The sequence below is a fragment of the Hippopotamus amphibius genome, chromosome 11 (assembly GCF_030028045.1).
Source record: "Hippopotamus amphibius kiboko isolate mHipAmp2 chromosome 11, mHipAmp2.hap2, whole genome shotgun sequence".
NCBI lineage: Eukaryota > Metazoa > Chordata > Mammalia > Artiodactyla > Hippopotamidae > Hippopotamus > Hippopotamus amphibius.
In genome coordinates, this window is record NC_080196.1 from 112570822 (window position 1) to 112597287 (window position 26466).

Here is a 26466-nt window from a genome sequence, read left to right on the forward strand (position 1 = left end):
TTGGGAGATGGGGATTGACATACAGACGCTACTGATGCTATGTGTAAAACAGTAACTAATGAGAACCTACTGCACAGCACAGGGAACTCACTCAGTGCTCTGCGGTGACCTAAATGGGAAGGAAATCCACAACAGGGGACACATGTACATGTATGGCTGACTCACTGTGCTGTACGGCAGAAACTAACACAACAATGTAAATCGACTATGGTCCAAAAAAATTTTTTTTAAATACAGTTCTGAGGACAGAAGGCGAAGCATAAGCTGTTCTTAAGCCACCTTCCTGCAAAACATCTTGAGTGGAAAAGTATGGCTTTCTAGTATTTTCCATCACCACCAGCCTCTCTACCAATTCCCTCACCCCCAACGAGACCCAACGCAGCTGCATCGACCCCAACCGTGTCATTCACGGCCCAGGGGTGGCGGGTTGGCCTTCAGTGATTATCCATCACCCAGACACCGTCCTGCAGGACTGGGCTCACACTTGGGTGAAGCCCTCCGTGGTACCCTTGTGACGACCACCGTGACACCCCTTTGCCCAGCCACACATGAAAACCCCCACACCCCGTGCGTCGGGAGACCTACTTGTTTGGGGGCATCTGTGGACGTGGCGTGGGCTTCGGCACCTCGGAGACCGTTAGACTCAAACAGCACTGTGGGGACAAGGACATGCGTTAGCAGGACAGGAGCTTCCCGATGCCCCATGACACGCATCCCTTAAGAGCAAGCACTCGCACAAAAAAAAAAGACCCAGCATCCAGCCTGTGGCCAGAAAATACCAATTTACCATAACACTTACTGTAAGAGACTGAAAACGCTGCCTGGGGCCCGTGCCCTTTCTAATTCAGGCTTCGAGGCCAGAGCCCCATCAGTGACAACATTAATGAGCCGGGCACGTGCAGAGGCCCGTCCTCCGGCATCACTCACCGCGTGGCCCCTGTCACTTTGCATCAGACGCGGGTACGGACGCATCCCTCACACTTGGGGGAAAGCCCCCCGGCCCCGCCTCGCCCTGGCTGTGGGGTGTCCCCGCCACACACACAGCCTTCACCCGATGCCGTCTCAGGCAAGCTCTTCACAAAGAGGCCGAGGGATCCTGCCACTCAGCACCGGCCGGCCCACAGAGGCCCGCCGGTGCCGGTGAGGAAAGAGCAGCGGGTCTCACGCCGGTGGGGGGCTTGGGGCGCAGGCGTCCTGGTGGCAGCGTGACGCGTCACCCCACGCACGTCTCAGGTGCCCACTCTCTAATTACAGCGGCGCATCTGCAAACAGGCTTTTCTCCGATTAAACCACAGGGCACTCGGATGCAAAGGAAAACCCATCTCAGGCGCAGGCGCTGCACGGCAGGGTCTAGAGCACAGTCACAGGCGCGGACGCCTGACCCTTCGCCTCACCGCGGCCCCATCTGAACACGTCACAGACTACTGATGAGTAAAGACCGACCCCGGGGCCTGCGGGTGGGTACCTGTGTGCGCCCGCATGTGGGCCCGGAGGTGGCTGGGCTGGTGGAAGCACGTCCCACACTCCACGCAGACGGAGTCTCCCTGGTGGGCCTGCGTCCGGAGCGTCCCTGGGGGGCGGTGCAGGTGCGGGGGTGGGGGGGGGTGGGGAGAAGGGGGCGAGAGGAAAACATCATTAGTCCACCTGCTGTGTCCGGATGGGAGGCCCCTCCAGGCCCCCGACAGCCGCACGCACCAGAAGGGAGCAGAGCTTACAGAAGATTAAATCCACTCCCGTGATGCACCCCAGATGTGTGGGGCTGGGCAGCTGGCGGCCCGCACCTGACGGACGCGGCTAGGCCAGGTAAGGGACCAGGAAGCAGGGCCGGGCCCTGTCCCCGCGACGATGCTGGGCCACCCTCCAGGGAGCTTCGCCCCTCCCCCCCCACCCTTCCCCCACCAGCCCCTTACCTGCGTGCCCTGAGAATCCCGGGCAGAGCACAGACGGGACACCTGGGAAGGAGGCCGGGCTTATGGCACCGACCTCCTGTTCCCTCCTGAACCTAAGAGATGCCTGGCTTTCCTTTAAAAAGGGACGCAGAAGACGCTTACTCGTCTGTCTGCTTTCTGTGTGAGGGCATCTTTCTAAACAAAAGGCTAATTTTTCATGTAATAGTAGCTCCAAAACTACTTCCCTGAGCCTGATTTCCCCCATCAGGCTCAATGGTAATTCAACTCAACAGGAAACCAAAAATCAAAAATACGAACTAGAAAGTTATACCTGTAACAACAAATGTTTAAAACTTTTGCCCCCTGAGCTGAGTATTTATGTGCCTGAAGTCTGACATTTGAACGTAAAAGGTGAGTGAAAGGATGACGGAGGGTTTTAACCAAATCGGCTGAAACCATATCATTCTCTTGTCCTAAGTCAGAAGCCACGACACACAAAAAATAATATAAAATCATTTCTACATGGCAGATGATGTTTATGGAGATAGCAGTCAAAGAAATGTACGCATCGTAGGGCAGATCTCGGCGGACTTCTCGCTGAACACGTCATGAATGGGAGCCTCGGAGCAAGAGGAGAATTTGCCCACAAAGTTCTCAGCCTCCCACCGCCAGGGAGTGATAAGACACGTTTTAACCCACTCGCACCCTGTCCCTAGTGAAAGATCAGGGTGCCCGGTTCCTGGTAAGACACGGAACGTGTCACCCAGCCAGGCGACCTCAGGAACCGCGGGCTCTTTGTTCTGGGACCACCCGCCTCTTTCCCGGAGTTCTGACCCGGCCGGGTGGCGTGGGGAGGAAAAGCTGAGGACGGCGTCCCTGGATGACCCACCGATGGGCCCAAGTGGAGGGCCGGGGCTCCTGAGGGCACCGGACCCGCCAGATCTTCTGACCCCAGGCAGCCAGCGTGACGACGGCTTCCCTCAACAGCCGTTCAGGGCTGTCCCTCGCTCCTCCGATCCTGGTCCAGGAAAATCTCAACTTGACGGGCGCCTCTGTTCCTCCCTCCTTTTCACGGTTAGCCACCAGCTGGGCTCCTACAAAGGCCCTCCCTGACCACGGCTGCGGCCACGCGGATCTCCCGAGGAATAACAGGGCCACCTCTAAGTGCGCGTCCTAACGATGCCTCCAGCACACCGACCCAGCATGACGCCCACGGGGCCTCCGCATCTAAGGTTCACAACGTGCAAAACTAAGCCATTAGGATACGTTTTTCTGAGTAACTCCCATCCGAACTAGCAGCATGGAAAAGCACAGCCCCGTCGCCACTCACCCGCTCTGACCGCCTTGAATTACGTGTGCATCAGCACGCACGCACACGCACACACAGTCTTCCTGTGCGTTCCATCCCATCACTTTCTCCCTACTTTTTAAAGAAAAGACCCTTGCCCTTTACGGTCAATAATATTACACCCAAGCTACTCCAAAATTCTGAGCCAGTAAGAAGGTTACAAACGTCATGTGAATTGAAGGCTACCTGGTGAGCAAGCAGCTCTGACACCCTGACCTCAAGAGTGAAGCTGTGTACAGAAAGTGGGCTCGCAGAGGAAAGGAAGAGCCGCCTGCCGGGTCCTCAGGGCACCTGCAGACTCTCCTTCAAAGCTCTGCCAACAGCTGTTCAACCTCATCATGTGGTGAGGGGCCCCCCAGCCCCCTGCAAGGGGAGGAAGGAAACTGAAAGATTCTGCAAACCTTCTACCAAGATTCACGCAAAGGAAGCATACATCTTCCCTCATCACCCACTAATGCTTCCTGGACACAAATGATTTTTTTAAAGTCCCAACAAAAAAACCTTATATATTATCCTATCCAGAATTATCCTATTCTTTTATCTTCAATTTTTTTAATTCTAAAACCCATATCGTCCTGGATACAAAGTCTGGAAACACAGACAATTTATTATTTTATGACTATTCTATCGACAAACCATTCACATTATATTCATACCTGTTCCCAGACTTGGGATCCACACTGCAGAATGATCACAGAAACTGTAGCTTTTTTCATCTCTAAAGGACTAGGCTTCAAGCCCCTAAGGGAAGTGACAATGGGCTTTTCCATGTGATGTCCTTTCTCTTTTGGCAGAGTCTCCAGACTATTCATTTCTACACAGATATCATTCGGTCAAAACGCAGGTGGGGAAAAGCTCCCTGAGAATTCTCTCTCTTAACCTCAGACACCCGGGATGTCTTAGAGGCATCGCCTGAGAGCAACGTTCTCTGTCTCGAGACAGCACATCCCTTGGAGAATCACAGAATCACACCTCCAGCACCACAAGGCTCTCGTGTCCACAACAGACAAGTACCTCTTCTTTTACAAGATTCCCTTCTGCACGTTTCTGCCTCCCCCACTATGAGGCGGTACTATCGAGATACATGTCACCCCACGGCCAGCGTGGAGGGGCTGCAAGCTTCACCCCGCAGATGGCATCCCTCGGGGAAATACACCCAAACTTCATCACAGGACAGCATGACACCCAGAAAGTGCTGACAGGCTCGTGGAATAGGACAGTCGCAAAGATTACTTGGAATGGAAATGAATTCGCTAAGATTCTAGATTCAGGATGCCAACGTCAACCACAGATGGACTCGAGGAAAAATGGGTGCTCAGCAAGGAGTGGAAACCAAAACCTTGAGCGTTGAGTTACTGCAAATTCAGTAACATGTCAATACTGTAATTTTTTGGAGGGGCTGCACATAGCTGCTAGGCTGCAATAGTAGACGTAGTCTCCACAGCAGGAAACATCATGGCTCTGCTCACCTCCCAAACAGACCTCGCCACGCCTGCTGGGCTGCCTTGTGGCCACGACACTTTCAAAGCATCATAAACAAACACTCAAAGGGGAAAGGAACCCGTAAAGGCCCCGGAGGCCAAGCAGGGACTGATACCCACCTGAGGGACCAGGAAAGGGATGCAGGAAAGGTCAAAGGGCAGGGTTTGAGGACTCAGCAGGCTGGGATGAAAAGAGCTCTAGGCTTGCTCTGAACCGCCCCCAAGTCCAGACCGGGAGCCAAACCAGGTCCACGTGGGAGAGAAGGGACCGCTGGCGGAGCAAGTCCCCGCAGGGCACTCGAGGTAAACGGAGGCAGGCCGACCAGGATTTCCACAGCTGCTCTCAGTGCTTCCCTAAACCCAGGAGCTTCGGTTCTCAAACCACACCTATGAACTAACGCATTAAGGCGAACATTTTTTAAGCACTTTCCCTAAGAAGCCCAAACCAGGGTGAACGAAAACACCATAAATTTGCAGACTTACACCCGACATATTTCAGTGTGTCCGAAAGAAGAGCAAATCATCCAAGAACAGCACACACCCTTTGAAGACGACTTAGCATTTTTCACATTTAAAAGATAAATATTTAACCTCTGTTTAAGGGGGAAACAAGCCTTAGAAGCATTTATTTAAAAAATCTTAAGGAAAAGGAAAACGTTCCAGGCTATCTGTACTTCAAATTCTGTCATCTGAAATTCTCTAAACCTTAACTTAAAACTCGCTTCTACTTTTTGGGGGCAAAAAGCAACAACAAGGCGGGTCAAAGAGCCTTTAGGATGTGGGCGTGAGGGCTGCTTACTAGGTGCAAACTGGCAGGTTTAGAGCTGTGATCGTGCAGGCCGTGGGGTGTAACAACTGAAGTTCAAGTCTGGTTTACTAAGTGGAAGTCATCCAAACACTGTGCAAACTCCACCTGCTCCCGGGTGGACGTAGACTCGGTGAAGCCCTGGACGGAGGCGAGAAGGTGACCAGGAACACGGCGCCCACAAAACTCACCACCATCTGCATCTAAGTCCTCTCTGCTTTAGGGTCCACGAAAACCCATATCTAGAGAACTGAGGTTGGAGTGAGATCCAAAAGGCCAACCCATAGACATTTATTCCATCTCAGAGCAAATACCCTGCACAACTGAGAAACACTGCTGAGAACATGGACAGCTAAGTTTAACGACATCCAAAACTGTGGAAACACTAGCCTACGTGGTAGCAGCCTTTCCCCACCTACCAAGGGCCGTGTGCCCAAAGACCCTGAAGCTCAGGGGGGTGGCAGGGGGAGAGTCTTAACCGGGACACATCCCTGTGCATGGCGTCTTATGAAAGCCTCCACCACCTCCGAGCAGCCAGGTTCCCGCTTCATTCTAAAAATTCTCGAAAAGCTCTGACTCTGAGCCACAGCCCCAGAGCCACCAGGGGTAAGGACTCCACTGGCAAAATCGCTAAGCCTGCGGAAGGCCGGAGTTTTCTGCTTGTTGAAAAACATCTTACTTTTTCTCTAAGGGTCAGCATGGACCAAAGGCTCCTTGTCACACCAACGTGGCCCCAGCAATGGAGATGGGAGGGTTCCAAGTGACAGGAGAAAACCAGAACTTAGAGACGCACATCTGTCCACCAAGAACCACAGCCACCAGGCATCCCACACAGCGGATCAGGTGCCTCAGTTCACACGACTGCCCCAGACCTGAACCTCGTCCCCTAAAGGTGCTCCTGAGTTCCTGGAATCTCAGGGACTGGATCACACAATGCATCTTAACTGGCACCGCACTTTAATAAATTACAGGTGCTCGATGTCCAGTTGAATCCAAAGAAGGGTTGGGACTACCCAGGTAAGTAGCTGACAGCCAGAGCCCCACAGGGTTTTTGTCTATTATTTTTTCATAGGAGATACTTAGATTTCCCAGCATTCTGGATATTAACTGAGAGCTACCTTCAGTTTATAATCAAGAACAAGGCTATCGTATCCCATGCATGCATTCAACAGAGCATGTGTAAATCTGCTGACAATTCCCAACTGTTACTACAATGGGTATCAAAACCAAGATACTGGGAGGAAAGGAAGAGAATGATTTGAGGTATAATTTTTCCAGAATTTCCACATGAGCCAATTCCCCAGACCTTGTAAGGCACTCACACTCGGCAAGGCTCTGCTTACAAGTGCTGGAGCACCGATGTGAACTTTTACAATTATATATGTATAACGGGAAAACTTAATCACACCAAACGAACATCCTGTCTTTGGAGAGACAGGAGACAAAATGAACATCTACTGATTCTTGTTTAAAATAACCAAATGGAGGGAATTTCCTGGTGGTCCAGAGGTTAGGACTTGGCACTTTCACTGCCGAGGGCCCGGGATCCATCCCTGGTCGGGGAACTAAGACCCCGCAAGCCGCGGGCGCAACCAAAAAAACAATAACAAAAATAAAATAAAGGGACCCAGTGGAGAAGTGCCGTGGAGGCCGCCTGCTCAGCGTGGAGGGGACGTGACTGGGCGTGCAGGGGCGTGACCAGGAGGCCGGGCACAGCAGCCAGGGCGCACTGCCCGGGCTCTGACACAGCAGGTGGGCAGCACCGTGACCTTCTAAGGAGAGGTACCCCCCACTCCGCGAGGTCCCAGCGCCCCCAGGGTGGGCGGCGGGGAGGGTCCGCGTCTTACCTCTGTGCTCGAGTGCAGGGCCGCTGGAGCCCCAGCTGTGGTAGAGGGAAGCAAAGTCCTTTGGAATGTACGTCTTAAAGATATTGAGGATGTCCAGGCGTTTCTCGGGGCCCTCGGACGCGGGCTCCTGCTTGATGGCGTGCAGGACGGGCTGGGCCTGCGAGGCCGCGGTCCCTCTGGCGCCGGCCTTGGAGGGGGGCTCCCGGGGAGGTAGAGGGGGGCCCCCGTCGCCTTTCCCGTGCGGCTGACCCTGAGGCTGAGGGCTGAATTTGGCTCTGGGGGGGTCCGGGGCGCTGTGCTTATTCGGGGGCCCGAGGCCGGCCCCGGCCGAGGGGAGGCCGTGCTTGTCCCCCTGCCTGCTGTTGGCCGGGGGCTGGGGGCCCGCCCGGGCGATGACGGTGGGCGTGGGGGTGGCACTTCTGCTGAGACCCCCGCCGCCCGCCGCGGGCGCGGGTCTGGGGCCGGCCTCCGGCTTGGGCTTGGGCGGGGGCGGCGGAGCCGGAGCCCCGGGCTGCTCGGGGCCGGGGCCGGCCTTGGTCTGCCGGTGCCCGTCGGGGCTGGCGGCCCAGAGTGCGCAGGGCCCCCCGGCGTGGCTCTCCTTGCTCCTGGGCAGGCTGGCGGCTCTCGTGGGCACCCCCACGGGCGAGGGGCTGCCTCTGGGGCCCGGCGCCCCGCCCGGCACCTGAGTGCGGGTGAACCGGGAGATGGGCAGAGGCTGGCACTCTTTGCCCCCGAGGGCAGGCGGGGGGCCCGTGCGTCCGCTGCGGGCGAGGAACACCAGGTTGTTCCTGATGCTCCTGTAGCCGTTGGGCTGCACCCACGGGGGGGCCACAGCGTGGCAGCTGACCCTGTGCCAGATGCGCTTGTGCATCCACAGTACCTCGGGGTAGTAGGTCTTGTGGCTGCAGTAAGGACACGGGTGAACAGCCAGGGCAGCCTGCAGGGCGGAGGCCAGCTCCCTGCGGCCGGGCTGGTCCCGCGTCGACCTCGCGCTCAGGTCCAGCGGGCTCGGGTCTGGGGCCGGCGCCCTCCTCCCGCCCCCGGGATGCTCCTTATCGTGCACGTCGGACAGCTTCTCTCTCAGGCGGGTGGCCTGGCTCTCGGAGGAGAGCTGCACATCTGCAGTCGGAGAAGGGCTGGGAGGGTAGTCTGCAGCGTCCCTGGAGCCGGGGCCCTCTTGCTTGGGATGAAATGCTGGCATCTTTAAGTCCACGGAAAACCTAGGCTGCTCTGCTCTCTTGGAAGTGTCTCTGCTACTGCTTTCAAGTACGGACACAGAAGCTGCAATCCCCATGCTGGGCTCCCCGGCGCCTCTTCCTGGTGCGTTATTTCCAAGGGTGTGATTTTGGTCTCCATTGGAGAGCACAGTTGAGGCTGCGCCCTCAGGAAAGCAGCAGCGGTGTGGCTTTGTCCCTGGAGGATCGAAATGGAAAACGTGAGGTTACCATTTCTCGTCAGCACAGAAGACAGAGAAGCATACCCAAAGCACTGCGTGCACACGTGCAGGGGAGCGTGTGGGTCTCAGGAACGGTGTGATCCAGGGCCTAGATCAGCAACTCTGTTAGGAGCCGTCCAAACCTGAGGACAAAGTGGCGAGATCTGGGGTGGGGCTTCTTTTTCAGTTAAAACGACTCAGTAGACTGCAGGGGAAATAACATAGCTGCTTATCTAGTGGCATATAACTACGCTGTTACTAGTTATCAGAGGGGGACTACCAGGGAAAAAAAGGCTTAATTCTTTATAACAGCATAAGGCTTCCCGTTATCTTCAAAGAACCCCTCAGCCCGCCGTCACACAGAGGCTGGGCTGGAAAACAGCTTGCTCCCCCCAGGGATCCAGACGCTGCCTCAGAAACCACGGGCTTCTGGTGTGATCCAGGACGGGCCCCTGTGACTATCTTGTAGCGGCCAACATTCGGCTCTGAAGCCCGGACGACAGTTTCCTCCGGAGGCGTGAGAAGGAGGGGGTGAGTCACACTCTTCATCCCCATGCTGCCCGGGGCGGGGGATGCCCGGGAGAAACAGTGCTCCAGGGTGGGGACCCCACCCCCGCTCCCGCGGAGCCTGCCTGGAGGCTCGGGCAGGAGAGATGGCCGGGCACAGGTTTCCCGCCACAGGGCGGCCTCGCCTCCTCCCGGGCGGAGGCTGCGTGCCGGGACACCACCCCAAATGTGGCCGGGCTCCCGAGCTCTGGCACCCAGGCTGCAAAGCTTCTCCCCGCCTGGACTGCACTGCACGTGGATTCAACACAATTTCACAAAGAGCCCACCTGACGTTTGCACCGATGACCTAGGGTTTAGCGCGTGTCTTTGGATGTCCTAAACCTTCCCAAACTGCAGTGCGTGGATTCTGCCCATCAGTACCAGCTCGGAGGTGTTTCACCTCCTTACAGGTGTCACAGCAGGGATGGACTAAAATGTTAGGTTTTCTTTCATGAGAAAGCCCAACACTGTTGGTGTTTAAATAAGACTTTTTTAGAGATTTTAACATTCTGGTGGAATGTAGTTATCTGTTTACAAAGAATGGTCTTTAAAATTTTTCTACCCTCAATATTTTACTGTACTTCTAAACTTAGTATTTTACTATACTCAATATTTGGTAATAACCTAAAAGGGAAAAGAATCTGAAAAAGAATGTGTGTATGTGTTCGTATATAACGAAATAACTGTGCTGTACACCTGAAACTAACACGACATTGTAAATCAATACACTTCCACAAAAAACAAAAAAATAAAATAATTTTCTAAGTATATTACTAGAGTTAAGACTTAGTAATAACATCAAATTGGTTAAAAAAAAAAAAAGTCTATTCCGAAGGCATCTTCGGGAAAGCAGGAAGGCATCCTTCACAGGAGGCATTTACCAGAGATCTGAAGGAACACAGTACCAAACAGTTATGCTCAATTAGTGGGTAGTTAGAGAGCCACTCGGAAGCAACTTTAAAGGATTATGTCCAGGTAACAAATGTTACCAGTATGTAGGGATGGGCAGAATTGATCAGGAAATAAGACAAAGGAGGGATACATTTTCTGATCCTATCAGCTCCAAAAAGCTCACATTTAAATAAAGTCAGACATACCTCCCTGTCATGTGGGTAGCTAGCATTACTCAGAAAGCAAACCGGGCTGACTTGGAAAGCTCCGTTGATAGAAAGGGCATTTAACCTGGAATTAAATACAGGGACCGTCTTAGCCTTTGTTTAACTCAGGTTGAGGCTCAGTTTGTCAAATTCACTTTTACATTTTCAAAAAGAGTCAGGCCGGCAGCGGGGGACCTAGTTTTTCCTGCAATAAAGGTACACGGATTTATGAGAACACACGCCAAAGCCTATTAGGGGAATCTGTAAGTTGAAACAACGGGGCCGGTGTACCTGACACTACACACCTGCAGGTGTTCAGAGCACATCTGTCAGAGCCCACAAAGGTTATGTTCCCACAAAGGATTTCAAACACCACGAGAACCTCCGGTACCTCTGACCAAGACACCAAGTGAAAAATTACATCAAGCCTTCCATCACAGTAGCAGAATTCGGAGACAGGGCTCCTGGAGCCCCACGCCGCACAGTGGGCGGGTACACCCGCACAAAGATTCTGAGACACCTTCCTTAGCCCCTCACCTCTGTGCGTGGGGCTTACATTGCACTGAGGAGAAAAGGAAGCACTTTGCAGCAACGTTAACGCAGATCAGAACACACTTTTCAATTGACCTGCTGAGAAAGCAGATTAGATCAATTCTGTGAGCCCTGGTGGTCTGGTTTATAAAATAGGTACCATCTCAAAATATTTTATCTCCAGCTTAGGGGGAAAAAGAAATAGCACCATAAAAGCCCGTGAGTCCCCCCATACAGAGGCTTACCCCACGGGTCATTCAGGGGACAGGAGAACACACGGACCTGGTGTCTCCTGACAGTCTCGGGCACAAGACGAGGTGTGGCTGGACGACAAGGTGGACTGGGAGCTGACCCAATGCCCCGCCCAGGACCCACAGGGAGGAAAGTCTCCTAAAGATGCTACAGCATTGGTTCCCCCACAGCCCACCATCATTTATCAGTGGCCTAGATGAAGAAATGGGACTGGACAAAGGTACTGGAACCAGGACTGACACTCAGCTCGGAGCGAGAGCCAAAACCTTCACCAAAAAAAAACCAGGTTCAAAAGTTTTCAACAGGATGGAACAAAGGCTCGAAACTAAGAAGAAACAAAGTGCAGGAAGTGAAAGGTCTGGCTTAGGAGCTGTGCTATGAAAAAGAGTCCAGGCTCCTAGGGGACCACAAGCTCAGCGTGAGTCTCCACGGCCCAGGGTTTTATATGAAGGTAAAGCCACAGCCAGGGAGGCAAGGACACCGACAGTGCACACCTAGCTGGAGGAGCCCAGTCTCGGCTCTGAGCCCCACACTAAGAAGCTCTGAGATCATGTCCAGGACAGGCCCACGGAGGGAGGTCTCTGGAAACCAAGTGATGTGGAGAACGGCTGCAGGAACTGGGAATGCGCCACCTAGAAAGAGGGCTGCTGGCTGGACCACCACGAACTCTGACACTCAGTCCGTGTGTCCTGGAGGGAGGGCGGACGGGCTGGGCTAGTTCATCCACAGCAGCGTTCCTGCTGCGCCCTGGAATCATCTGGAAGGGACGTGAACTGTCACTGGAGGAAAGACCCAAGGCCAGTGCCCAGACCAAGAACCAGCCTTTGGGGAAGAGAGGTCTGCACGTTTTTTGAAAAAAACCTTTGGATGATTCTAACTGTGGCCAAGATTAAGGTGTGCTGGGGTCAACAGGACAAATACTTGGGAGTCATCGAGAACCGGATTTCAGGAGAGGCCAAGACAGAGACAGAGCTGCCAAGGGGCTGGAGGTCAGCTCCCAGGAGGCGGGGGGCCAGCCTTCCAGGGCTCACAGGCTGCGTCTGCTCTGCCTTCAACTCCGGGGCTGGCAGGATCGTGCAGGAGGGACCGACGACCACCAGAAACGAACCGCTGACTGCACAGGCGCCTCGATGTCCGCGCTGCTCTTCTTTCCATTCCGCGGACTCAGGTGTAGTGGCTTCTGCACAGGCATGTCTCAGTGATGCAAGGGGGAGACACACTTCTTTTTTTTTTAAAAAAAATGCTCTGACACTTCTTTTTTTAAAAAGAAACGCTCTGTCATTGCTTTACGTATGACTTTAAAAATAGCAAGTTATCACTTCACTCTGAGAAGTGTGTGCGTAGCCATCACTATGTAACCTTGGGACGTGCTGGGGGGAAAGGCGTCACGTCTGGGGGAAGAGGCGCTTCTGTAAGAAAAGCCTCATTTCTAGTCCTCGGTTATCACACAGCACCTCATCTCCTCCTCATGGTTTCATTAGTCCACCTGGTGCATGACTGTGGCTCTCTGCCTCTCTTTTACTGTTTATTATAATTTCTTTGCTTCCCACCCTTGGTTAAAACAAAACACAAAACAGAAACTCTAATACAACCAAAACCCTGAATGCTTTACCTTACAGTGGGCCATCCCCTGGCACAAGTACCCCGACAGACTCTTCAGTAAACCCACGGCCACTGCAGGCAGCCGTGTCCCAGGCACTGAAGGAGGAGCTTCACGCGCTGACCTGTCCCTGCCGTCAGCTGATTTCTGACCAGCTTCCCCGATTCCTCACCCAGTGAGCTACGCTGTCAACACAGATGGCTCACTCTGATCGGAACCTAAGCAGATCTCAGAGGATGGACGTCCGCTGTCTGCAGCTACCAGCGGCTGGGACGGGACGAGAGGGACGTGGCTCACCAGCCCCGCCTGCCGCAACGCGGCTCCGCGTCACCGGAGTCAACTGCCAGTGGCCAGACGTGGCCCCCGGTGCCCACCAGCCCGGCTCCCCCACGGGACGTGGTGCCGGACGCCGCAGCAGAGCCTGGTCAAGGTTGACCACACGATCCTGCCAGCATCCCGTGGCCTCGTCTGGGGGGGGGGGGGGGGGGGGGGCGTGGCCCTGATGGGTCCCCAGGCAGAGAGGGCCTGACTCACAGCAGGAACCACACAGACGTTCGCCGTCACCCTTAAGGGGAAGAAGGCGCCTCGGTTCCCGCCGATGAGCTGCCGTCCAGCCAGGAGCACCCAACGCAGGGCTGGGAGGAGGACTCCCCCCACACACCCCGGGAGCCAGAACCCTGGCGCAGCCGTCTACACACACTATCACCTCTCTCAACACACCCAGGAGGTGATGCTGCAGCTAAGGCAATCGGGGCAGAGGGCCACTTCCCGAAGGCCTCGCTGTGGGTGCTGGAGCCCGATCCCCACCCCGGACACCCAGCTCCCGCCCACCCGCGGCGCCCACAGCTGGGGAGGGGCCACAGGGACGGAGGGGACCCTGTCCAGTAACTGCTGGGGGGAGTCACGTCCTACAGGGGAAACCTGACTTGGCTTTTCCACAGACTTAACCCTATTTGGGTTAGGTGCTCGTGAGGTGAAGTACGGAGCCGCACGTGTGCAGCAAGGTTCTAGAACGTTTCATACTGGACCCCAAATGACGTCAGGTCCTGCAATTCTAGAAGACAAACATTCACTCCAAAAGAGGAAGCACAAGCACATGGTAACGCAATCACGCTCAAAATGACGGCCAGATAAAGCAGTCCGCACAGCACCGGTCGACCCTGGGCACGCTGGAGGGGGCCACCCGGCCGCCTTCCAGGCCCAAAGGTGTCAGAGCCACGGCCTCCCCGCTCCCAGGGCCTCCTGCCATGGCCACAGACCAGCGTGTGGCCCCCGGGAGTGTGCAAGCTGCAGAGGGAACCGGAAGACATACTCTCTTCTGCGGCCCCTCCTGCCCCAGGAAGTGATCCTGGAATGAGATGCCACTAGCAGGCCCACCCCTTAACTAAAACCCAGACATCATACATGTATGATGACCTCAAAGGCAGCTGGCGCTCAGGGCTGAGAGCAAAACTGCACGTTCAGGCAAATGGCTCTCCCAAGCCCAGCAGCTATGAGGATGAGCTGCTCTTCACGCCCCTTCCAAGCTGTTCCTCTTTGTTGAAAAAGAAAGAGCCACCAAACTAATTCCACACACAAGTATACAAAGGGGGGTGGAGTTGAGTGGGGTCTCAAGATAGGAAGTAGCCTAAATCCAAATTATACTAGTGATCTGTGCCTTACATGGGACAAGCAATAACCCTCCCCCCAAAGACAAAATATCCCAAGTACTGTAAACGCCTGAAGAATTCTCATAGTTAAGAATTCCTGGGTTAAAAGTAATTTTGAGACTTCGGCAGTGATTTTTAATATTTGTGAGTTCCTAGTAACTTTCATAATAAATATTACCAGTCACCAAAAACTTGTGGCAGCAAGAACATCCGTTTTTAAAGAATGTTTCCCAGAAGATCCTTCTTTTCTAATTTTTTACCCTGTCTTAAAAAGGGACAGCTGGTGACAAAAACAGATACAGAGCAGACTGAAAGGTAAGATGTTTTGAGAGAAAGGAGAGCCACTATACACCCATATTCAGCTGAAACTTGAGAGTTACTCAGACAACGGAAACATGAGAAATTAACAAAGAGAAAACTACATGGAGTGGGGGGCGGGGGCGACCCTGGAAACATATTTCAGCTAAAAGAATCTCAGAAAGACTGATTCTCAATGAAATGTGATGAAGAGGATTATTAGGAAAATAGGATGTCTGGCATATAATACAGAAACGACTCCAGAAAAAGTTTTAGCTGCAGTATCCACAGGGCTTTTCAATTAACAAACACGGTTTCATAAGTTTTCTGTGCAAGCGAAGCAAAGGAAATGCTGAAAAACACCGCCCCGGGCTGGTTCCATCCGGAAGTTCTCCTTCTGGGAAAATGATAACCAAGGGGCAAAGACACACTTAGTATTTGCCGTGTACAGAGGGGCACCCGGGAAAGCACGTGACCAAGTGACCTACTTACGAGGCCGCTTTAAGGAAATGACCACGGCTTCCAGGCCCAGGGACACCACCAGCAACCAGAGCAAAAGTCCCAGCTCAGCCCCACTTCACCCTTTGTGAAAGGACGGGCTTTGTTTCCACAGAGAGTAACACAAAAACCGCTTCTAATGGCCCAGCATCTACCAAGGACGATTCAGTTCTACGGTCTGAAAAGTCTCTTTAAAAGAAGCGTTTCAAAGCTCTCTCTCATTACACATGCAATGTGAACCATGATGATGATAATAATAATAATAAAAAAATACCGTCTCGGTGATAAGGAGACCAGAACAAGAACAGTGACTGCTGAATAACCGTGCTTTAACACTTTTAAAACTGAATATTTTATTCCCTACATTGTTCCTGCTGGTTTTTCTGTCTGAATATAGGATACGGGTTTTCATTTTAAGTAATTAATTATTCACATAAATAACTTGCAAAGCTGTAACTTATTTGTGTTAATGATAAAATACGTAGCACTCTGGAAGCCAGATTTTGATTTCTGAAGAAAAACAGTTACAGATTAAATAGAGGACTTCTGACTAAACAGAGTAACTACATTCCACAAGAAAACAAAGCGTGAAATCTGGCAAATAATTTTTTCAAGAATGCTCCCATTCAGAGAGTACAAAACCAACATTTTAAAGGTTAATCAAATACCCCGAGTTTCCACCCGAGGTTCCAGTTACCAGACTGGAGTAAAACAGAATCACACCTAGAATTCTAGAGCTTACTAACCGCTTCCTCATTGACGCAATCAGAAAAACATATCACTCGGGTTGTTTGTGTTTTGTTTGTTTGCTTTTTAAATCAAATCCATGCTGAAGCGAACAGAATTCAAGCCTATTTTCATGGCTACTGCACATTTTACACACCCTCTTTCACACCCAAGTCCTAACAGGAAAGTATAGCTTGTCCATCTGACAAAATTCAAACAAATGGAAAAGGAAACCATTAAACAATTTTACAGACCACGGTCTGAAGAGTAATGAACACTTCCATTTTACAAAGGCAAAAAAGAAAGTAAACCAAATGTTATAAAGAAGTCTGTTAAAGTGGAAGTACCTGTTGAAAGAAGGCATTTTATATCACTTTTAGATTTTAAAATGCCGTTAAGGGGGTAGAGTAAGAAACAGCCCAGGAAGCCCAGCCTGTGACGCTCCTTTCACATCATCCTGCAGTCCTGCTGCTTCTGTGAGGCCAGGGCATCTACAACAGCCTCTCCAACGCTACGAGCAAGGCACTGCACTGAAACCACCTTTGTTTCTTCTTTCACAAGATGTGTGTTAAGAGACCAAGATCAGAGCAAGACTTCGGAAGAGAAGTAACCCTGCAAACCTCCAACATAAAAACAGATGCTACCTGCCCGTTTCCTTTCATTAGACTCTGAGTTTCTGAAAGGAATACTGTCGTACTCATTTTGAGATCTTTAATACCAGCACAGGATACAGAATACAGTATGTATCTCATGAGTATGACTGAATGGATTTTTTAATGAATAAAATAAATCGGTTTTTACAGTTAAAAAAAAAAAAAAAACACAGATGCTACAGATACAAACTGGCATTCGAGTGGTTTACAAGTTTTTCTGCTGCTTAATTATCCCCAAATACAAAACCCGAATTCTGCGTATGTGCCAATTATAATGGCCCTTTTTAAAGACACGGGACCATCCATCACGCAGTCTCCAGAGGTAAACCCGGCACGTGCTGACCTGCAGAACAAAGGCCACCGGGGCGCAGCGCTGGCCGCCCCAGAGGAAGGGCCTGCGGTCGGGGCCGTGCGCGGGCATCACCGCTAGATGGCGCCCGGCGCGCGCTGCGTGTGCGGTCCGAGGAGGCACCGACTTCAGACACCAGGTGCTCACCTGCAAACAGGTGCCCCACAGCTCGCTTTACGTGTGGATCAGCACAACCGTGCACATTTCTTCCGCAAGGGCTTCCTAAGCACAGAATGTATTTCAAATGGATAAAAGCAGCTGCAGCAAAAGCTCTTCAAGCCGCTTACCTTTCGACGTATCTGTTCAACCGTATTTTCAGAGATTACAATGCAGAGAGCTTTGAGCTAGTCTGAATGATGTGGCCAAAATGAACTTGGGTGAGAGGCTGTATTTATGGCACTCGGCTGTGGGGTTAGATTATAAGGGATCGCCTTCAAGTGTCCGATTTCGGGACAGAAACGCACAGAAACGGGGGGGCTCCAAAGGGTAACCAGCCCGAGATCGGCATGATATGGCCCGATTTTCCACACACAGAACTCTGTCTACATCAAAATCAAAAATCTTCTCATTCCTGGGGTGCTGTCATATGTGCCTTCATATTGGGGGGGGGAGGGGGCTGAATGTCCTGGGGCCATGATTTCCGAGCACTTGGCATCTACATGGCTGCAAAGCTAAACCTTGGTTATTTCACGAAGTGGAATGCATACAACGCACATCCCATCTTGCCTGGCCTAGCATCCCTCCTCTTATGGCGCCAGCTGACGTGTAACAAGGATGCTCCTGACCTCACACGGAGCTAACTGTAAACTAAGAATCCGTGAGCCCGGGAAGGAACCATGGAGAATGTTAACTAAGCAGCACCAGCTGTTTGCCGGGTAACCGCATCCCCACCAGAAGCTGGGCACAGTGACCCGTAGCCTTTTATGGTTATAAACGTATAAGTGGGTATAAAATATAGAGATTTTTCTGTATCGCTCACATGAAGAGTTCAAACTACTTTACAAATATTAAATTTCAGAAGTTTCACCCTACCAGAGACACTCAGTGGCAAGAATTATTTTCTATTTTACTTTAGTAATTTAGCAAATCCTCCCAAATTACATCACTAAACTGTTTCTGGATTCTCAGACAGGCTGCCCAGGCCTGCTGTGCAATGGGTTCAGTGATACTGTTTTTCATTAAAATGCAAAAATAAAGTATATATACATTTCTTCTTCATGAACATCTTCTTTCCTTAGTTTTCATTTTCTCTCTTTTTTTAATAAAGAAGAAATAACTCTATTTCCCTTTCTTGCATATCTTTGGTTCTTCTTGACTTACAGCTCACCTTCAATTGATCCAGGTTTTTAAAAGTCTAGACAAAGAATGACAACCCTGATGGCGCAATGCCGTGCAGAGAAGCCTGGGGAAAGCCCCAACTGCTAACATTTACTTCCTCAATCCTCCCAGTCCTATTTCTATTTTCAGGAGTTGCAACATCGTTCTTCTGTGATTGTTTTCCAGGAGCACGCTGGCTAAGCGGGAGCTGTGAATCTATGAATTAAAAATGTTTAAAGCTAAATAAATTGTTTTCCATCAAAACTGTTAGCCGAGCTCAAAAGGAAGGGCCCTCCACCCAGTCCCTCCGCCTCCACGGGCCTGGCATCCCATCCGAGGCGTATAAGGGGACCTGAAGCTGCAGGATCTCTCCCCACCCAACCTGAAATAACTCACACGCCAACGCGGAGGGATGCCGGGGGCGGGGGCCACCGCTGTCACTCAGCCCACGACAGGCCCCACTGCCCTCAGGCGTGGTCAGCATCCTGAGCGCACGGGCTGCGTGCGGGCAGCGCCTTGACAGCGGCGTGTGCACGTGTGCCTGTGCCTGTGCGTGTGCACGCGGGGGGGGGGGGGGCCTGTGGCCCTCCCAGGGGGTGGGGGCAGTTCTCTGAGGACATATTTTGAGGACACAAGTCACGTCTCAGCCCCAAGTCTTCCACTTGCTAACGATGTCATCTCGGTCGATACTAATTAATTTATTCCCTCTTTCTATACAACCCAGGCGTGACTGCGATGCCTCCCGCTGGACTCTGTAGTGGGCGGAGCACCCACGCGGTCCTCACGCAGCGCCTCCCCCAGAGCGGCGGTCCCTGTTAATCACACCACCGGCGCACGTGCAACCTCAGGGCGACGAAGGCCGTGGCCCAGCCACGCGCCGGGGCCCGCAAGGTCCCCCACGGCCTCCGCGCCGCCTGCCCTACCACACCTGTGACCTGTGTTCTCCCTCTGCGCCCATCTCCCGAGGCCCCTGGGGGACGGGGACCCAGATCCTTCCCAGAACACTGAGTTCGGCCTGGACAGCAGCCAGACGTAAAACGGGGAGTGATCTGAAAAGTCACCACGGGTCTGAACGTCTAGATTCCGTGACCTAAACCCACTTTTTAAGAACAGCAGCCACGGACACTATTTCTTCTCTCTGACCTAAAACACACCTTCACCAGGCTGCTGGGTCGGTCCCCTTCATTCACTACCTCCATGTCTCTCCAAATGCGGGCAGCTTACAGTTTTATCCGGGACTGAAAAGATACACTGAGGCCACAACAAAGCACACGCAAAGACGGCACGCGTTCACGAACGCGACTCACCCGCAGAGCCGCCGAGTCCTGCCGGGGCCACCCTGGCGATCCCCCGGCCCAGCCGGCACCCCTCTTGCCTGCGTCCGTCCGTCCCCATCCTTCCGTCCTCCCAGCACAGAGGTGACGCGTGTGCACGAGGCCACGCGGCCACACACACTCACAGTCATGTGTGCTCAGATGCACGCCCAGCCACAGGCATCTACACAGCATGCATGAGCACACACACACACAGTTTCCCACAAGAGAACGGCAGTGCATCTGGGCTGCAGGACCGCCGGGGCAACTACTGTCCAACCAGATGACTGCCCGCGCGACCCCCCATCCTGAGAACTCGCTCCCTTTCCCACAGCCAATTACAGAGTCCAGAATTCAAAACCCCGTGAACATGCCATTCTTTAGAAGTAGAAAATATATCTATGTGTGCGTGTGCGTGCATGTGTGTGTGTTGAGGCTATTTTAAAGGCTGGGCGCATCAGTCCATACCCTGAAAACTTCAAGTGGCCGAGCCCAGCACCACCACGAGCTACACAAGCAGGAGCCCAGGGCCCCCGCTTCTTTCTTCCACTCAGACTCCGATGGACTTCTCAATTTCTAGAAAACACACACACCAAAACTAAAACAGTAACTGCAAACAACAAAATGGGTATTACTTTTAGAACCTGGGAAAAATGACACAGTCACCCGCCGTAGTCATCGTACCTTCAGAACCACAGCCCCACGGCTGTGTGTCCACGCGGGTCACCACGTGTCTCTGCGTCGAGGTCAAGGCTACCGCTCGGCCTGTGCGACATGCTCTGCTGCGAGGCCCCAGGACGTACCCAGGGCACCAGCCCTGGGACAGAAATCACCCCATTTCTGCTCTGCCAGGGGCAGGTGGCCAGGGCGAGGACCTCAGCCTTCTACTCCTCCCCAGTGGCTTCTGCAAAGCACCCAGCGGGCATGGACCGACTTTTATGAGCAAAGTAAGGACCATGGAGCCCAATCACCTCTTCCCCCTCACTGCGGCTGGGCCTGGGGACCATTCCACGCGTGGCCTCACCACCACTCCAGGGGACCCCAGGCCACCGCCTTACTACCCCCTCCAGTGTTAACGACCCATGATCACCACTGTGTGCATGTGTGCGTGTGAACACACATGTGTGTGTCTGGGGTGCACGCGTGTGCACAGTGGTCCCCACGGAAGACGGTGCCTCCACCCTCACAGTCCCCGGCAGCAAACCCTGCGATACACGCCTGCCCCTTGCTCCCTGCAAACACCCCAAACCCACGCCTCAGGCGGGAACGGGATGAGTGGATATGAACTTTTCTTGGAAGCACCTGGTGAAATGGCTTCCTGGCGCCAGGGCAACAGTGCACCCCAGCAGGCAGGAGACACGGTCCCCCAGGGGCGGGGTCTGCAAAGGCACCAGGACCAAAGGCAGACCCACGCGGCCCCTCTCACTGCACCCCCCTCCGACACTCACACAACGTCCCACGGGTCAGCAGTACGGCTGAAATGTAAGAGCAGGGGCCAAAAAGATTAATTTTACCATTTCAGGCGTGTGCGTTAAACGCATCCATGTGAAAAGCTATGAGTTTGGGTGTAAACTAAAAAAGGTCCCAAAAACCTACAAAATGGCAAATGATATACATTCCAAGTAAACACACACCCGCCTATTGCATCCGTGAACGGACAACAAGGCAGAAACCACGTGTGCTCACGCACCTACAAGCAGAGGCGGGACGGTCGGGGGACGAGGGCTCACTGCCACCTGCGGCGGCATCTGAGCCCCTCCCGGTGGCAGGAGCCAGGGCCTCCCTCTGGAGTCAGGGCAGGAGGCGCTGCCGGAAGCAGAGGACCGGGACTCTGTCTGACCGCCGGCCACTCAGCAGCCCGCGCTGGGGCTCCCCTACGCGGGAAACGAGGGAAGCGGCAGGAACTGGCAAAGCTGCCATACGATGGGGTGCGGGACCCCATGGGGCAAGGCCGTGTCATGTTCGTCCGCAGGGCACCTGGTTCCTCCCGGAAGCCTGGAAGTGCCGTCGGGACCACCCTCCGGGCGGGGCACCACAGGGCTGGACGTGCCCCCTGATGGCCAACTGTGCCCGCCACCCCCGGCCCCATCTCACACACACACACACACACACACACACGGGGCTCCCTGGGTTCGGGGCTGCTGGCATCTGGGGGCCGAGACCAGAGGCTGCGACGTGCCCCCAACACCACGGACAGCCCAGCCAGGGAGCGATGCAGCCGGGGGTCAAACGCACGGGCCGAGGGGTGCCAGCTCGGGCTCAGACTCGACCCCGGCCCCACCTGGAGCCCTCCTTGCAGGACAGGAAACCCAGGAAAGGCCCAGAAGTGTGACGTAGACGGGTCTGGCGATGAGGAGGGGCAGGACGGTGCCGGACGGGCAGGAGGCACCCGTTGCGGCGGGGACAGCCTCTCGTCCCCTTTACCTTCCGGACACTCAAGGCTGTTGCGTCCTCACAGCGGTTCTGCTCATGGGTAATGTAAAAACCACAATGAAGCATCCACCCATTACAGACAACCACAGTCATAAATCCCTCTGTGTTTTTACGAAGCGTCCCCACGTGACTCACTCACGCGGCACACGAGGAACGTGGGTCGCGCTAACCACAGAGCCTCGTTCCTGGGTTCACGGCGGACAAAGGCCTGTCCCGCCCCGTGTAGCAGCTGGGGTCCAAAACCCGCTCCCGCGGCTCGGGATCCCGCCTGCCGGCCCGTCGGGCGGCGGGCCCGGTACCGCAGGCGTGTCTGCGGACCACCAGGGGCCCATCCCCAGGGGCCCATCCCCAGGACCCACGAGCCGCTCCCACGCCAACTGGCCGGCAGGGCGCCGCGCGCTGACGCATCATTCCGTGCCCCTCCCGGCCCTGCCACGGAAAGTCCACGGCAGAGGCGCGCCGACACCGGCCCGGCAGGCCACGGAGTGGCAGCACCCTCGGGTGCGGGGCGGCCACTGGGACCCTGACCCAACCTCTGCTTCGGGGCCCACATGCCCGGCCGCTACCTCTTCAGGTCGCGGTTACTGTGAGGAAGCATCCCTGTCCTCGGACACCTGACTCCCTCACGGCCAGGGACCTCCGACCTGTTTCTGCACCCGAGGCCTTCCTGTTAATCCGATTCTTCTTCTTCAAACAAACAGCCAAGCCTGTGCGAGCAGCTTTCGTGTCTCACCAAGGCCCTCCCTTTCCAGGCTAACCCTCTGCGGTTTTGCTAACGTGTCTGCGATGGTGAGGATTTCTGGGCTTCGGCTGAAGCTTTCTGTCAACCCCAGAGACCCACAAACCCCCAGGCGTCAGTCACACCCTCTTTCACCATCAGCTGCAGGTCCCATCCGAACCCACGGGCACCCCCGAGACAGACAGGGAGCCTCCTTCTCAGAGTCAGAAACGCGGAGCCCTCCGTGTGCCCCGGCCTGGCCCTGCCTGGGCAGCCTCACACACCCCAGCCTGCGCGGGCCCCGCACGGAGACCCACCTGGCGGCACCCAGGCTCCCTGGGTTGCAAGCGAGGGTGCCCAGGTGTGAACTCTGAGCGGCACTCCCCGCTACCCCCCCTGTAACATGGGCCGATGCCTCTTCTGTGACGGGGAAGGCCGACAGGACAGAAGCCCTTCACAGGGCCGTGGACGCCCGCCGAGCCATCTGTCTACCATGCCGTCCTGGGCAACGCCCCCGTTCCCCCCGGAGGCTTTCAGCCTTTTTATGGTAAAATAAACCACAGATTCAGAAAATACACAAAACCAGTGCACGGTTAACGAAGTCACTCCAGGGCGAACGCGCTCGGAACCACCCCCAGGTCAAGAGACAGGTGCCGCCCCCCCCCCCCCAAAGCCCTTCCCAGGGGCCTCAGAGGGCCCCCCACCGACCCCCACACGCACAAGGAGCCTGCACGCGGGGTTCTGTGGCGGTCACTGCCGTGCTAGCACGTGGCTCCGCCTCTGGAGCGCCAGCCCACCCCCCCCCCGGGAAGCAGCCTGGCCACGTCTGATTTTATGAATGCGGCCCCCCACCCTGCCCTCCCCCAGCCCGACTTCCGTAAGAACAGCCCCGACCTGTGGGCTCCCCACCAGCTGCCCCGTGATCACGCCCCCCGGGTGCCGTCAGCGTGTTCTCCCATCCTCGGTGTTCATGCCACGCGGGCCAGGCCGCCTTTCCCACGAATCCACGCAGGGAAGAGGAGGAGGAAGAGTGTCACCTACACTGAGATGAGGCTGCGTGTTCCGGGAGATGAAGAGAGGTCTAGACCCTGGGGGACAAGACTGGTAGGAAGAGGAAAACACGCTCCGCTTCTGATCTCGTGCAACCATGACCTTGCTGTCCTCTTCAGAACGTGGCCCCTAACCACACACCACTGTCCACGGCGGACGGGGGCTCCCGGCAGAGCTGTGGGCGGGAGCCACTGAGACTCCCATCCGCGACCCGGGACCCGCGGTCCTGCGGGACCCGCCCCCAGGGAACCGGGAGGACCCAGGACCCAGGGTGACTCAGCTCACTGAGATTTAAAGGGTGGTATGAAAGAACCTGCAAAGTGGAAAACCCTGAAGACGGGCAGTGCAGATGGCTGCTGGCACGGCGAGGAAGCCCCCAGGGCACCGTTCAAGAGGCTGCAGGTACGTCACCCCCAAAACCGAGAGGACCGAGACGGCGGGGTCGGGGGAGACGTCTGAAAGAGGCTCCAAAGCTGACAGATGCGTGTTTCCAGGCTGACTGTCTTCTGTTCTCGAATTCCTATAAAACTGCTTCTACAGAGCTGTCCTGGGACCTCCAGTAAGGGGCTACCTCGGTGGACAAATTTTCCTATGAAAGACTTAGTATCAACTTTAAATAACCTATCTCCTTAACACCTGGAAGGAAGGTCACCCTAACACCGGCACCCAGCTCCGCTAGACGAGGCCCAGCCACCCACTCACAAGCCAAAGCAAAATACATCAACAGGTACAGACAGCCTTATCCGTCTAACCTTCAGAAAAGAGAGAGCTGTGAAATACTAAAATTCAATCAGAATCCCGATTTGGAATTTGGGATTAACATATACACACAACTATACACAAAGCAGACAAACAACAAGGTCCCACTGTACAGCACGTGGAACTCTATTCAGTACCTTGTAACACCCTCTAATAACCTGTAATGGAGAAGAACTTGAAAAAGCGCGCACACACACACACACACACACACACACACACACACACACACACGACAGTCAGTTTGCTGTGCGCCTGAAATACTGTAAATCAATTATACTTCAACGGAAAAAAATTTTTTTAAATCATGACACATTAACAAAATGAGGATTTTTTGGCCACAAACACTGTTTTACAATTTCCCATACTTGGCAGTTATATCTTTTCATAATAAGTTGACAAACATAAATAATTATTGTGACCATTAAAAAATAACAAAAAAATAAAATTCATAGAAGTTGTAATTTCAGAGGAATATACAGCAAATGACTATATATATAATTTCCAATTTAAGCAAATACGCAGCCAGAAGAGGACCGAGAGAAAAGATTTCAGGACAATTAGATTGAAACTTTCCTTAATGGGGCTGTTCACTCCGGTTCCTCTGCCTGGGAATGTACTGTGTAAAAATACTATTTCCGTAGATCAAGGACACTAGAGTAGGACTTTGATGACCAAATTTTCACTACCGAAGTTAGTGATGAAAATTTCATCATCAAAATCAATTAAAATGTATAATCAAAATTAATAAAACTCTATTTCTTAACCTCACCCTCAAAAGACCACAGTAAATGCTGCCACCAGCACAGCTCACTTGCCAACTGAAATTAAAAAGAAAAAGACTCTAAGAAGATAATTTTGAAGTTAACATTATTTTGAGGGAAAAAAGGCAGGCACGTGAACATCACCTGAGCAGAAATTATTCTTCTGGTAGGAACAGTACCATTCACACCAAAGTCAGTGACGCCCAGCAAGACACCAACCCCCCCCCCCCAACGGCCCATCTCCGAGTGGCCCCTGGCGTCTGTGCCAGGCACCCGAGCCAGCTGACCCCCGACCCCCCTCCCGGAAGCTGGGACCCGGGAACTCTGGAAGGAAGGGCACCTCCCACACACCCCCACCCCCCACATCCCCATAGTCGCATCTGCTGTTCCAGGCCCCACATCAGAGGCCCCGGCGGATCTGGAGCGAGGCGGCCAGGCTGGCGTGGCAGTGGGGCATGGGGCTCGGCCCCAGGGGCCTCTTTTTTTCAGCAGAGACAATTCTGGAATGTTCTGGGAGCCTTCCAGGAGGCCGGGCCTAGAGCAGGAGCCCTCAGCCCACCCAAGGATGCTGTAACTCCCTGTGCGGGATGCCTTCCTGCCTGACATACCTGGGGCAGTTTCTACGTCCTGCGCTGAACCCTGACAGTGACACTGCCTTGATTTGTCTGGGGGCGGGGGGTACTATGACCCTGAAAACTTCAAATCATTTTGATAAAAGGGAAACTTTTCTCTTGCAAGTTAACTTCTGGAGTCAAAGATACCATCATCCACTTGTAGGCGATTTGTGAGTCAAGACAGAGGAAGAGGAGAAATCTGCAACTCAGATTCTCACACAGGTTTCACCTCCCCGAATTCATCACATCTGAAGGCAGGCGGCTCACACCCAGTCAGCAAACATCTCCCAGAGGAACTGATTATGATTTCAGGTTGCAGCCATTTCAGTACATCAAAGATCAAACACCAATCCACCCAGCCCTCTAGGGACCACACGGCACATGCTCATCTGACCTCCAACCTATCAATAAGGCGAACTTGCGATCCTAAAGGAGAAAACACTTTCAAGGGTCAAACACGAAATAAGAGCAGCTGGAATTCCAAGACAGTTTCTGGAT

At 53.7% G+C, this 26466-nt stretch overlaps 1 protein-coding gene across 2 annotated transcripts in view; it reads right to left on the bottom strand.

The window, feature by feature from the left end:
• The window catches only part of ZNF516 (zinc finger protein 516), a 112252-nt gene that overhangs the window by 12534 nt on the left and 73252 nt on the right, over positions 1–26466 (bottom strand). For both annotated transcript variants that reach the window (XM_057699170.1, XM_057699171.1), the window contains exons 3-5: positions 7371–8783; positions 1466–1570; positions 586–653 (exon numbers count right to left, since the gene is read on the bottom strand). In XM_057699170.1, the coding sequence (XP_057555153.1) occupies positions 586–653; positions 1466–1570; positions 7371–8783 (1586 nt within the window). The remainder of the gene's footprint in view (positions 1–585; positions 654–1465; positions 1571–7370; positions 8784–26466) is intronic.